We start from the raw sequence: 13,854 nt of genomic DNA on the forward strand, positions 1-13,854 counted from the left end.
CTGTGCTGTCTGTTGTTACTGCGGCAGTAGAAGCTGTACTGTCGGTTGTTACTGTGGTGGTAGAAGCTGTACTGTCGGTTGTTACTGTGGTGGTAGAAGCTGTACTGTCGGTTGCTACTGCGGCGGTAGAAGCTGTACTGTCGGTTGTTACTGTGGTGGTAGAAGCTGAACTGTCGGTTGCTACTGCGGCGGTAGAAGCTGTACTGTCGGTTGTTACTGCGACAGGAGAAGCTGTACTGTCGGTTGTTACTGTGGCAGTAGAAGCTGTGCTGTCTGTTGTTACTGCGGCAGGAGAAGCTGTATTGTCGGTTGTTACTGTGGTGGTAGAAGCTGTACTGTCGGTTGCTACTGCGGCGGTAGAAGCTGTACTGTCGGTTGTTACTGCGACAGGAGAAGCTGTACTGTCGGTTGTTACTGCGGCAGTAGAAGCTGTACTGTCTGTTGATACTGCGGCAGTAGAAGCTGTACTGTCGGTTGTTACTGCGGCAGTAGACGCTGTACTGTCGGTTGTTACTGCGGCGGTAGAAGCTGTACTGCCAGTTGTTACTGCGGCGGTAGAAGCTGTACTGTCGGTTGTTACTGCGGCGGTAGAAGCTGTACTGTCGGTTGTTACTGCGATAGTAGAAGCTGTACTGTCGGTTGTTACTGCTGCAGTAGAAGCTGTACTGTCGGTTGTTACTGCGGCAGCAGAAGCTGTACTGCCGGTTGTTTCTGCGACAGTAGAAGCTGTACTTGTCGTTGTTACTGCGACAGGAGAAGCTGTACTGTCGGTTGTTACTGCGGCAGTAGAAGCTGTACTGTCGGTTGTTACTGCGGCAGTAGAAGCTGTACTGACGGTTGTTATTGCGGCAGTAGACGCTGTACTGTCGGTTGTTACTGCGACGGCAGAAGCTGTACTGTCGGTTGTTACTGCGGCAGTAGACGCTGTACTGCCGGTTGTTACTGTGGAAGTAGAGGCTGTACTGTCGGTTGTTACTGCGACGGTAGAAGCTGTACTGTCGGTTGTTACTGCGACGGTAGAAGCTGTACTGTCGGTTGTAACTGCGGCAGTAGAAGCTGTGCTGTCGGTTGTAACTGCGGCAGTAGAAGCTGTGCTGTCGGTTGTTACTGCGGCAGTAGAAGCTGTGCTGTCGGTTGTTACTGCGGCAGTAGAAGCTGTACTGTCGGTTGATACTGCGGCAGTAGAAGCTGTACTGTCGGTTGTTATTGTGGTAGTAGAAGCTGTATTGTCGGTTGTTACTGCGGTAGTAGAAGCTGTATTGTCGGTTGTTACTGCGGCAGTAGAAGCTGTACTGTCGGTTGTTACTGCGGCAGTAGAAGCTGTACTGTCGGTTGATACTGCGGCAGTAGAAGCTGTACTGTCGGTTGTTAATGTGGCAGTAGAAGCTGTACTGTCGGTTGTTACTGCGACAGTAGAAGCTGTACTACCGGTTGTTACTGCGGCAGTAGAAGCTGTATTGTCGGTTGTTACTGCGGCAGTAGAAGCTGTACTGTCGGTTGTTACTGCGGCAGTAGAAGCTGTACTGTCGGTTGTTATTGTGGTAGTAGAAGCTGTACTGTCGGTTGATACTGCGGCAGTAGAAGCTGTACTGTCGGTTGTTATTGTGGTAGTAGAAGCTGTACTGTCGGTTGATACTGCGGCAGTAGAAACTACAACAGTTGTTGTTGCTGTAGCTGTAGCAGCAAAAGCTGCAAAAAGGTGGAGAATTTTGCAGTTTTTAGAAATGAAATAGGTCTGGAAAACCAACACACCTTCGTATTTTAAGGTATTGAGGTATATAAACCAAGTGATAATGGTATTATCTATTCATTAGGTGAAATATTCATTATTTTATATATATTCACAGATGAATTACTTACCAAATGACATTAAATTTTCATTGTATTGTTCGTGAGTCACATTGGAGTATTTATCAAATGTTGCTGTCCTCTGTATACACTAGTTATATGCAGGTTAAAACTAGTCCAATGGTGGTGCAATGTTTGTATTGTTGTGTTGACATTAAAGTACTCAGCTCACTGGATATAGCCTTTTGTTTAAGAGATAATTTTGCTGAGCTATTCTAACTTTTAGATCATCGGATACCTTGATATTATCTATTCATTAGCTGTGACGTTAATATCTAGTTTGATTTTGCAGATGTAATGATAGTGACCGAATTCTTTTGAGTCTACTAATTAGCGATGCCAGCTCTCGGAGAATTTACTGGTTACTTTCAAAACCACATAAGCTGCCAAGACGAATTTGGAAGCTAAAGCTGTATTGTCAGTTGTTACCCTTGTCTTGACACATCTATTCATTTGCTGTGAATTTAACAAACAGCACGATGGTTATTTTACCCTATTTATGTCTCATAAACCCGATATGCACACAAAGGTATTATCCACGATTTCCACCGGTTGTAAGTTTTTTGGGGAGGTAAAACGTTTTGGTAAACCATGGTTTCTTATGCTCAAGAGATTCTATATCACGAATGTATATTTGTTTGCTTTTTCATTTCATTGCACAGAAATGGCGTCAAATAGGCGAGTGACTAGGCTAGCTGACACAAGATTCAGGGGTCATTGGTTCAAATCCTGGCCGGACGACTTGAAAACGACACTTTCTGCCACTTTCCTCACTCCACCCATGTATACAAATGGATACCTGTCTTATTTGGGGAGGTAAAAGGCGAAGGAAAGAAATGGGCTACACCTACCATGCCACAGACACTAGCAGAAAACAGCACTACCTTTACCGCCTCAGAAAAGTTAAAGGACTACCCTTACCTCTACGTGGCCCTATACTAGGTACACGGCTGAGCAAGAATTCTACATGATAACAACAGACTTACATGAACGAGCTAATAGTTCAGGTATTTGGTTTCAAATAGTGAAAGCATATCACTGTACACCATGTCTGGCTCATTTTGAGGTCGCTTTTATAACTTAGCCCCTAACGAACCAGGTATTCCTAGTAGCATTTACTCACGAGTTCTAGAATATTTGGCATGTGTAGTGAGGGAGGGGGGCATACTTGGGCTATTTATAAAGGTCAACGACACGGAAATACACTCTAATATCACTTACCACATATGACGACGAACGTATAAAGAAACACAGTCCCTTTCGCCATCCTTAGGTGAATTCTCTTAGCCCTTTGCGTCGAGAAAACTTCCTTCCTCGAACAAGACGTTGATAAGCAGTTCTCAAACTTGCCAGTTAGTGTGGGAATAGTGACCACACCCTAATTTTCAATCGTCTTAAAGAGCGTCAAAGAACCTGAGTCAGTTACACTGTAACGGTCCGTCGCTTTTCAGCAAAGGACCCCACGTAACCGTTGAATGCAAGTGCATACTTCCAATTGAGAGGAGCCTATTGTTTACAGTTACATGTTGTCACAGAATATCACTTTTCGTCGCCTTTGTTAATCGGAGAAAGGGAGCTTGCTTTTGAATACGATTCGGCATCCTTGAATGAATATCTAATTACCTGAAAATATTTGTCTTGTAACTTGTGTCAACGGTGCGTGGAGTCTTCTGTAGGGGTGAAAGATTTGCTTACGAGTTGGGCGTTCAGTGCGTTGTGTGTGAAAGTGAAGTCACGGTAAAGTAAGTCTGAATCCAACATCGAACTATGCAATTGGCCAGAACTGCTTTTACATTTCTAAAATATAAACAAAACATCAATTTAATGCATGACTTTTGGTGTTCGTGATGTTCTCTCGTGTAATAACGCAGTTGGTGACACGTCGATACCTGTATGAAATACCAAATAAAGTGCAGTTAAGTGTAATGGAGCCAACAGGCAACTTATCGGGTTGGGAGGGCAAATGTAATTACTGGACTAGTTGTCGCGAATCACACATTTTCAAGGAACAATAATATCAGCACTTAGGTAACATTATTTGCAAGATAATTGCGCCTTTGTAGCAATGTCCTTAGCGGGACAGTTGCATAGTCACCTGATTATCCCATCGCGTGACGAGCGGAAATGAATTTCGGGCAGGAAAAACATTGGATTTTGAAACAATCCTTTCAGGTGTGGTATAACAATTTCCTGGTAGTATAGTCGAGACACACATAGCTTTAAAACCACCTGATTCTGGATACTGCAAGATCTAACTAGCAGACTAGGGAATGGGGTTCAAGATGAGCTCTTTGTATCTAACATTGATGTTTGCTATGTGCGGTAAGTGCATTTTCCCTATTCGAACTGTAGCTGTCTCTATTTGTGTCAAACTTGAAGCACCCCGTATATGTTTACGTTGTAATGAATGCTTATGGCGTGTGAGATTTTGAGTGGGAGGGAATGCGTGCTTTCTTCAAAATACTTCAAAATAGGCACCAACTAAATGGTCTTGACAGTTTTGAGTTTGGAAGGAAAGTTTTGATATCTAATTGACCTTGCGACCAATTTTGATTTCTTGATTCTATCAAACTTGTTTGTTACGTGTTTTGACGTGAGGCGTGTATGTCCAAAAATATAGCTTTATCGTCGGTCCTTCCTAGTGGCTAAGGAAAATACGTATACATAGTGACTTGAAATGGAAATAGGAAAAACATTCTGCCCCAGGAGAAGCAATTATAATATACAGATCAAATCTAACGTGAAAAAGACACGCAAAACAGCTGAGTACTTTTATGTCAACACAACAATACAAACATTGCACCACCATTGGACTAGTTTTAACCTGCATATAACTAGTGTATACAGAGGACAGCAATATTTGATAAATACTCCAATGTGACTCACGAACAATACAATGAAAATTCAATGTCATTTGATAAGTAATTCACATTCATCTGTGAATATATATAAAATAATGAATATTTCACCTAATGAATAGATAATACCATTATCACTTGGTTTATATACCTCAATACCTTAAAATACGAATGTGTGTTGGTTTTCCAGACCTATTTCATTTCTAAAAACTGCAAAATTCTCCACCTTCCGGCAGTACAGCTTCTGCCGTCGCAGTAACAACCGACAGTACAGCTTCTACTGCCACATTAACAACCGACAGTACAGCATCTACTGCCATAGTAACAACCGACAGTACAGCTTCTGCCGTCGCAGTAACAACCGACAGTACAGCTTCTACTGCCACATTAACAACCGACAGTACAACAACCTCTCCAGTAACAACAGCGACTGGTAAGCGCTAAGGGTAGTAGTCATGAAATATCTATGTAGGTGGTCCATAATGTAAACAATTATTCAGACTGGGAACTGTTGTGTGCTTAAACCTCCAACTCTGATAGTGCATTGGCGTTACCTTCGTTTTTGTTCCTATGATTATTTGTAGTCTGCTTTAAATGTTTATTCATCAGTTTATTCTCTGCAGCCCCCTGCCTACCAAACCGCCATAATTTGATAATGCAATAACAAGACATTTGGGACCTCTAACAATGACTATACTTTTTAAAGTGCAATGTTATTACGTACTTGCAATAATAATGTAGCAAGCAATTCTGACACCAACCACCCACCGCCGTGTAATGTCATGTTCTGTTGGTGATTGTTGTGTGTAAATGAACAATATCCTTTGCACTATAACATGACACTGAAAATGATATACTAAGCTATATAATAGTCTTATAGTTCATGAGAATGTTAGTTCTGTTATACACTTCAAGGCATTTCAAAATATCCCAACATATTAATGTAATTGTTGTATATCTTTTATTTCACCAATGTCTATTGAACAATTCTTAGTGTAATTACTGTTTTCTATTGATATATAGTTATTACGTTTTTTTTGCAGTTAAGAAAGAGTTTGTAAACAATTGCCATGAATCCGTAGTCCAGCCAATAGGCTGCGTTTTATTCATACATCAACAGACCAGGCATAATCATTGGTACGCCAACAGACTGTACAACATAAATGGATATTTTGGCGCGTCTTAATAAGTATTTCATTTACTTGGTTTCATGAAAGCACTGAAAGCACACTGATGGCTTTGTAACATTATCCGGATTCCAAAAGGTAGCACTAACAATAGGCATAACATACAATGCTCTACGTAGGGAAAGGGGCAATAGTAAATACTGCATACCACTTAATTTGCTGAGTATAATATCGTGCTTTTTAAAGCGAAAACCTGGGAATACTGTTAACATATATAGTGCAGTAATGCTAAGTCTATCGCTCGATTCCAACGAGCTATTTGGCAACCGTAAATAGATATTGAAAAGGAGAGACATACCATTTTGTAATGCTCCTCAATTATGAGGCACAAAACCTTTGTTGGCCGTAAACTAGCTGATTTGTAAAGCTGTGTATTGGTTTAACGTTCCCATGCTGGGGTTTGTGCATGAGTGTCACATACAAGACCCTAAAACTACAAAAAATTGGGCTGTTTTCAAAACATCTTGTTGATCTCAAACTTTTTTGTAATAGACACTTCAACTAATTGCAGCATATTGATTACGAATTGAACTGTAAAGTGGATCTTGCAAAGACCCCCATAAGGAAAAGAACATTGTGATATGGACCATTATTTGACTTTTCCTACTGTTTGTGGGCACTATAACAACCAATTGTGATACGGAAATGGGTCTGAAATCGTATGTCTTTTCTTATTCTATTGTAATTTCAAAATGCATATGGTATGTTTTGAAACACTTGGTACTTGTGTACATTTACACAACGTTCTAATAAGATGCAAGAAAAGGAAATCTGCATTGACTAACCATTGTATATGTGGAGACTATTAAAAGCATATTGGTGCATTAACTGGTAGCGTTTACTTCAATTTACTTCGTAATGATAAAGAAGTGAAAGTACAGCATTGGCCATAGTGATAATGAAGAAAGTACTAAGCAGAAAATAAGGACTGTCACAGTAATTGTACTGGCATTTTGTTCGATAAAATGTTATGACCACATTTCTACAACTCAGCGCCTATCAAACGACATTTCAGGTCTGTCTGTGCAGATTATGACATTACAGATCATAGTCTTTGTCTATTCATACAGCTGCAACGGCCACAAAAGCAACGACGACCGATGCACCTACCACCGCCATGATGACAACAACACCGGCAGGTATGAGTATCAGTACGTTTTGGTAGTTTTTACATGTTTTAGAAATAGCGTCGATGGTAGTAGCGGTATTAGTTGAAGCAGCAGTAGTAGTAGTACTAGTAATACATAAAAACACGACTTAACGCATACTCTATTTTACTGCGTTTTTTTCAGAAGTCGAAATGCCTTCGGGCCTGCGACTAGTCTTCAGAGAAACCGACCGTCTCGGAGTAGAATGGGCCGGTTCTAGTTCTGCTGATTCCTACAGAGTGACCTACCAGGCCTCTGGGGACACTGAGGTCGACTCTGTGGCTTCCGCGCCTAACACCACACATACCATCGGGAATCTGACGGCAGGGACTTCGTACGCCGTTAGAGTTTACAGTATTGATGGTGGAAGGGAAAGCGCTCCGCTAGAAGGACATTGGGGAACAAGTAAGTTCATGTCTCTTTACATAGTTGTGGATTGGTCAAAGTTGGTCACATGCGTATAGCACTCACACGTTTCATTCACTCTGATATCACCACAGTTTTTGCTTGATATCTTCTCATTTGCATGCATGAACAAGCCTCCCACTTTTTTCATAGTCCCACACTTTGTGGACATATCTACAGAAAATTGAGGCATCTCATTAGCTGAGGGGTAGTAACCATGGTCTATTGATTATTCTAAGATTACATGTAAATATGGGAAGGAAGCATGCAAATACACATAGTTCTACGTGGCAAAACCTAGCTGCCAATTGTCGACATTTATTTTTGGCGACGCCTCAAGGGCTAGCCTAATACTAGAGGTAGATATCTACGTTGGACACCATAACTCGACACACTGTGGATGGATCCTAATTCAAAACTTGTTGAACTGTAGATTTTCAATCTCTCTTGTCTTCAAGGACTGCCTAGATAAGAAACTCGATAGGAGTTAGGGCTACTATTCATTACATATTGTTCCGTTCTCTTTAGGACCAGAGGCTCCTACCAATCTTCAGTTGGTCACAGTGAACACAGACAGTCTTCATGCGACCTGGAATGCCTCCAGTAGTGCTGATTTCTACCGGGTGACCTACCAGACGTCTGACGGCCCTGAGATACAATCTGCGGCCTCCACTGCTGGCACGACACACACCATTGGGAGTCTATCCCCAGGAACCTTGTACACTGTCAGGGTGTACGGGATCAAAAACCTTGTGGAGGGCGAGCCGCTTCAGGGAGATATGAGAACAGGTGATCACAAACGTACTTCATTCAAAAGGTTGTTAATATCACAATACGTCTATATCGAACTCTTACCTAAAAGCTGTAACAGGAAAAAAACAAAGAAGAACAGCATGTGACTATAAAAGTCTAGATTCTGACTCACTTATAAATGTTGGCTTTGACTGTGTTTTTTAAAACCATTCAAGACTAAAATCTCACTCTGATTTCTGTTATGTTAAAAGTAGAGTAGTCTTCATTTTGTCTGTAAAATTATCGATATTAGGATAGAATTGTCGCTTCTTTAAAAAGCTAACTATCATCATGATCATAGAAGGGACAGTTTGACATATAATGTATTTCGTCTTTCACCATATATTAGGTACAGTATATAAATCAATAGATGAACAATACATAAAATAACAAACAGGTTTCTTTGCACAAAGTTAACTTCTTGTATCATTCCTTCTGTATTTATATTAGCGGGCGTATACATACAGAGCTCGTGTGACCTACAATTCTAATTGTGATGATGGTACATGGTAACGATTCCTCTTATCTTGCCCTTTAGAACCCGAGCCTCCCACAAATCTACTATTCCCAACAGTGGGTACGATAATTCTACAAGTCTGGTGGATTGCCTCCAGTTCTGCTGATTCATACAGAGTGTCCCTTCAGGCGTCCGGAGGTCCTGAAGTTACCTCGACGGTACTGGCTGACACCGTATTCATTGCCTTTGGCCTGTCTCCAGGAACACTGTACACTGTAAGGGTGTATAGTCGTAAGAACGGCACGGAGGGGGCTTTTCCGCTTGAAGGGCAGCAGAGAACGAGTAAGCTCATTTTCATGAAGCTGCGGTGAACACCTTTAAACGAAAGTAACGGTGGATGATGAAAATCCATGTTACAAGGTGCCTAGTAACACGAGAAGAGGCAAAATGATATACAGTCTTTACGGTTAAGTTCTGTGAGTTATGCCCTAACGTTACATGTATATGTTTAAAATGTTACTTCTGTGGCATAGACTGCCATTTTCGAATAGGAGCGTTTATCCATAGCTTATGCTTTGAGGCTGATGTGAATTCTGGGGGGTTTACAGTAATCAATATTGAGTCAATCTACTATCATTGCGATTACAATTGTTATCATTCTTTTACCCCTTCAGAGCCCGAGGCCCCCACGAATCTTCAGTTCATAACAGTGAACACGAGAAGCCTTGAAGTCTCCTGGAATGCCTCTTATTCTGCTGACAATTACAGAGTGACCTACCAGCCGTCCGGGGGTGCTGAAACTATATCTGTCAACTCAACATCCAACACCACACACATCATTGACAGTCTTTCACCTGGAATTCTGTACACGGTCAGGGTGTACGGGATACCGGAAGGCTTAGGAAGTACCTCGCTTTGGGGAGACCAAGGAACAAGTAAGAGACTTTCATGTTTCATGATGAAGAAATGGCGATTGCCAAGAGAGCGTGCAATGTTGGCTACTTACAATTTTACATAAGGTTTTCCATTACTTAGTACGTAAAGGAAGAGAGATACAGAGAGGAAAAGAAAGAGAGAGATGAGGATTAAAAAATAAATATAGAGAGAAAAATAGATGAATTGATACACATATGGATACATTGATGTATAGATAGAAATATTGATGATTGATGCATTGGTACATAGATGGCTGGATAGATAGAATAATAGATTGATAGACTGATATATGGATAGAAACATAAATAGGTAGATAGACTGATAAATAGATAGAGTGATTGATTGATAGACTGAAAGAGATAGAAGGATAGGCATATAGATTGATAAAGAGACAGATAGATGATGAATAGATATTGATAGCCTGATAGAGCGATAGATGGATAGAAAATAGATAGATTGATTGATTGATACAGTGATAAATAGATGGATAAATAGATAGTTTCTAAGACAGGGTACTTCGTGCTCGAACAGGGTAATCATTCCTTACATCCAATTTTGATCCCTGTAGGGCCCGAGGCCCCCACAAATCTACAGTTTATCACGGTGGACTCAGATACCATAGAAGTGACGTGGAATGCTTCTAGTTCTGCCGATGCCTACAGAGTAACCTACCAAACGCCTGGAGGCTCCGAAAACGTGGATGTCGATTCCACGTCCAACACCACACACACCATTGAGGGCCTGATGGAAGTTACCTCGTACACTGTCAGAGTTTACGGTATCGCGTACGGTGTGGACAGCGTACCTCTTCTAGGAATGGAGAGAACACGTAAGATTCTTTTTATTTCCAGGTTGTGAAGAGTATCTCTATGCAAGAAGGGAAATGATAAGGATTTACTTTTTTGCGCAGATGGTAATTGCATATATAAATGAGTGAGGTGTATTTTGTAAATCTACAAATGGTGGATCTTTTCTTAACTGGATAACATCTTTTGGTAGTTGATCTATTTGGTAGTTATTGACGGTGCATGTAGGGTGTTATACCATGCTCCGTGTGGGCTGAATAAGTGGTACATCTTACCCCGATACTGTAACAGTAAATACTTGGCTACTGGCTACATGTTAGAGAGACTCTTTTATCCTTTTTCTATCTATGCACTGTGCTACTCATTAGTAGTTATTGCCTGATAATTTCATTTTGAAAGAATGTTATAATTTCTCACAATTTCGAACCCTTAAGTCCCAGAGGCTCGCTCCCACGAATCTTCAGTTCATCACAGTGACAACAGACAGCCTGGAAGTGACATGGAATGGTTCAGCTGATGAATACATAGTCACAGCAGAAGGAAATAAGTCTTTCGTCACAACATCTATTACCACACTTACGTTTGGGGGTTTGTTACCTGGGACCCTGTACACTGTTAGAGTGACTGGGTTCAAGAATGGCTCATTAAGCAACTCCATAGACGGCCTTCAAGGAACGAGTAAGTACCTTTCTATTCATATGCATGTAGTTGTGATGACTTCTTTGTCCAAGAGCAGACAAAGAAGATTATGATGGTCCAGTACATATAGTGAGACGAGAATTAAATTCCTTGAGGACATATGTATGATATTTAATGTGTTTGTTACATTAGTTTGCGATAATAACGACATCATATTTACCTACTCCGTACAAAATTTGGAACATCATTTTATCTTTAATTTGCATTTGGCAGTTGTTAGAAACACTACTGATTCACAATACCTGGATATGTCATCTGCATGCCAAATTTGCAAGACTAGTATTATCGTACAATCATACATTATTTCTCAATGATGAACAGTATAAGATGCAAAAGTAATGTTATTCCAGAATAAAAAGTTTATTGTCACCTGAACATCAATATGTGTTCTATGTACAGAACCCGAGATTCCTATGGGTTTGAGGTTCCTCGCGAGGACCACGGACAGTCTTGAACTATCGTGGGCTCCGTCTAGTTCTGCTGATACCTACAGAGTAACCTACCAGACCTCCGGTGGCACTGAGACTGACTCTGTGGAGTCAACATCCAACAACACTCACCCCATCGGGAGCCTGATGGCAGGAACCTGGTACACTGTCAAGGTGTACGGTATCAAGCACGGCGTAGAAAGCGAGCCAACTACAGCACTAACGATAACGAGTAAGCTCATTCTTATTAACATCTACATTATGTTTGGGGGCTTCTTTTAACGCATTGTCGTTTGAACGTGTAGCTTTTTCATGAACGATTTGTCAAATTTGATCATCATTCTGTGATCTAAAGATACGAGAAATGCTTCATTTGATAAATCGAAGGAATTTATGATCCTATTATTTATGCTAGATTCTTTTTCATTGATCATCGGTACAGTACAATACATTACAGGACAGAGAGTTGATGCAGTCTAGCCACATGCTAAATGTTACTGGAGTTCTAAATCCTTACCTAACGCATGATAACTCACATATGTTTCCAACCTGTCTAGACCCAGAGGCTCCTACGAACCTTCAGTTCATCACAGTGGGTACAGACAGCTTAGAAGTCTCGTGGACTGCCTCTAGTTCTGCTGATACATACAGAGTGACGTACGTGAATCAGACATCTGGAGTTGCCGAGGTTGTGTCTATCGACTCCACACCCAACACCACACACACCATTGAGGGTTTGTCGCCAGGAACCGTGTACACGGTCAGGGTGTACGGGATCAAGGGAAACACGGAAAGCATAGAGCTGGCAGGAGATCAGGGAACAAGTAAGCACCTTTCCATTGAGTTGCAAATTGTAAGTTCATTTTAAGTATTACATGTCATCAAAATGACAGTTACTGGTTAATGCTATGCCATGGCGAAGTGTCAAATGGAAATATTTGATAGTGGATTTAGATCGTCCAAATATCAATTCCAAAGTACATGTTAAACATATAGACCTGAACGTGATACCCACACAGAGGGATTTGTTCAGTACTTGTTTGATGTTGACTGAGATGTCACTTTCTCTTGCATGCTCAAAATGTTAACATTAAATGAATATCGACTGCTTTGCACTCATTACATCTTATTTCATGTTACGGCTTCACTTCGGACAATGTGTTGAATACCTGCTAGTGATCTTTCACTCATACGTGCACTCTCAACAGGACCGGAATCTCCCACGCACCTTCGTTTGGAGTCAAGAGGTCTCGATAGGAGCTCGAGGGACACTGTTGATGTGTCATGGAATGCCTCTAGTTCTGTTGATGCCTATAAAGTCACCTCCCAGGGGAACCGAGGCACTGAAAATGTGAATACCATCTCTGGCAATGCAACCAGACATTACATCTGGTATCCGCTGACATCAGGAACCCTGTATACTTTTAAAGTGTACGGTATCAAAAACGACGTGGAAAGCCTCCCACTTGAAGGAGACCTAAGAACAAGTACGCCTCCACCATTTATCAAGCTGAAGAAAAATAACGGATTGTAGACAGTCATAATATAATATGAGCTTGAACTCAATGACAATGATTTTCGATTTTTCGGTTTCAATAACAAATGCGATGTACACCATGATGTACACTTTTCCTGGTTGGGCATCTTGAGGGTCATAAACTGTATTTAGATTAACATTGTGCTAATGGTAGGTGCAACTTTGCGGAGAATATGCAAGACCTTGTATTATTCTAAAAGCATAATGACTGTTCACTTACAGCTGTAGCCGCCCCACTTTCTATCCACTCTATTGTGAGAGAGAACAGCATCACTATCACCTGGACAGCCGTATTTGGTACCAAAGACAGCTACAGTATCAGCATATCTCCTCCTGATGGTGACAACTCTACTGGAAGCGTAGATGATGGAGACCCGCTAGAGTACACTTTTACTGGTCTGACGGCAGGCAAGTTATACACTATAGGTGTCACAACTATCAGCGGTGGGGTCAGCAGTAGGACAAGGACAACGGGACAAAGGACAGGTAAGTAGCATACTGATTACGTCGACAGCATCAAGGCTGCGTTAAAATAGTTCATATATCAATACTATATGTAAGATACCTACACAGTACACAGGTATCTCAAGAAACTATTGGTCTTTCTATTATTGTTGTGAGTTTACAGCTAAATGAATGAAGACCTTTGTTGTACATATATTCCCACTCGGTCTAAGTCACAATAGATAAATTCGTATGTATACTTTTCAAAGCTGAAAACACCAGCTTCATATATGATTAGTCTATAGTCAA

The 13,854-nt window shown here is 41.1% G+C and overlaps 1 protein-coding gene across 1 annotated transcript in view; it reads right to left on the reverse strand.

The window, feature by feature from the left end:
- The window catches only part of LOC118405959 (mucin-5AC-like), a 10,933-nt gene extending 7,859 nt beyond the window's left edge, over nucleotides 1–3,074 (reverse strand). The window contains exons 1-3 of the mRNA XM_035805813.1: nucleotides 3,070–3,074; nucleotides 832–942; nucleotides 20–447 (exon numbers count right to left, since the gene is read on the reverse strand). Of these exons, the coding sequence (XP_035661706.1) occupies nucleotides 20–447; nucleotides 832–942; nucleotides 3,070–3,074 (544 nt within the window). The remainder of the gene's footprint in view (nucleotides 1–19; nucleotides 448–831; nucleotides 943–3,069) is intronic.
- Between the last annotated feature and the right edge of the window lie 10,780 nt (nucleotides 3,075–13,854).

Source organism: Branchiostoma floridae, chromosome 18 (genome assembly GCF_000003815.2).
Source record: "Branchiostoma floridae strain S238N-H82 chromosome 18, Bfl_VNyyK, whole genome shotgun sequence".
Taxonomy (NCBI): Eukaryota; Metazoa; Chordata; class Leptocardii; order Amphioxiformes; family Branchiostomatidae; genus Branchiostoma; species Branchiostoma floridae.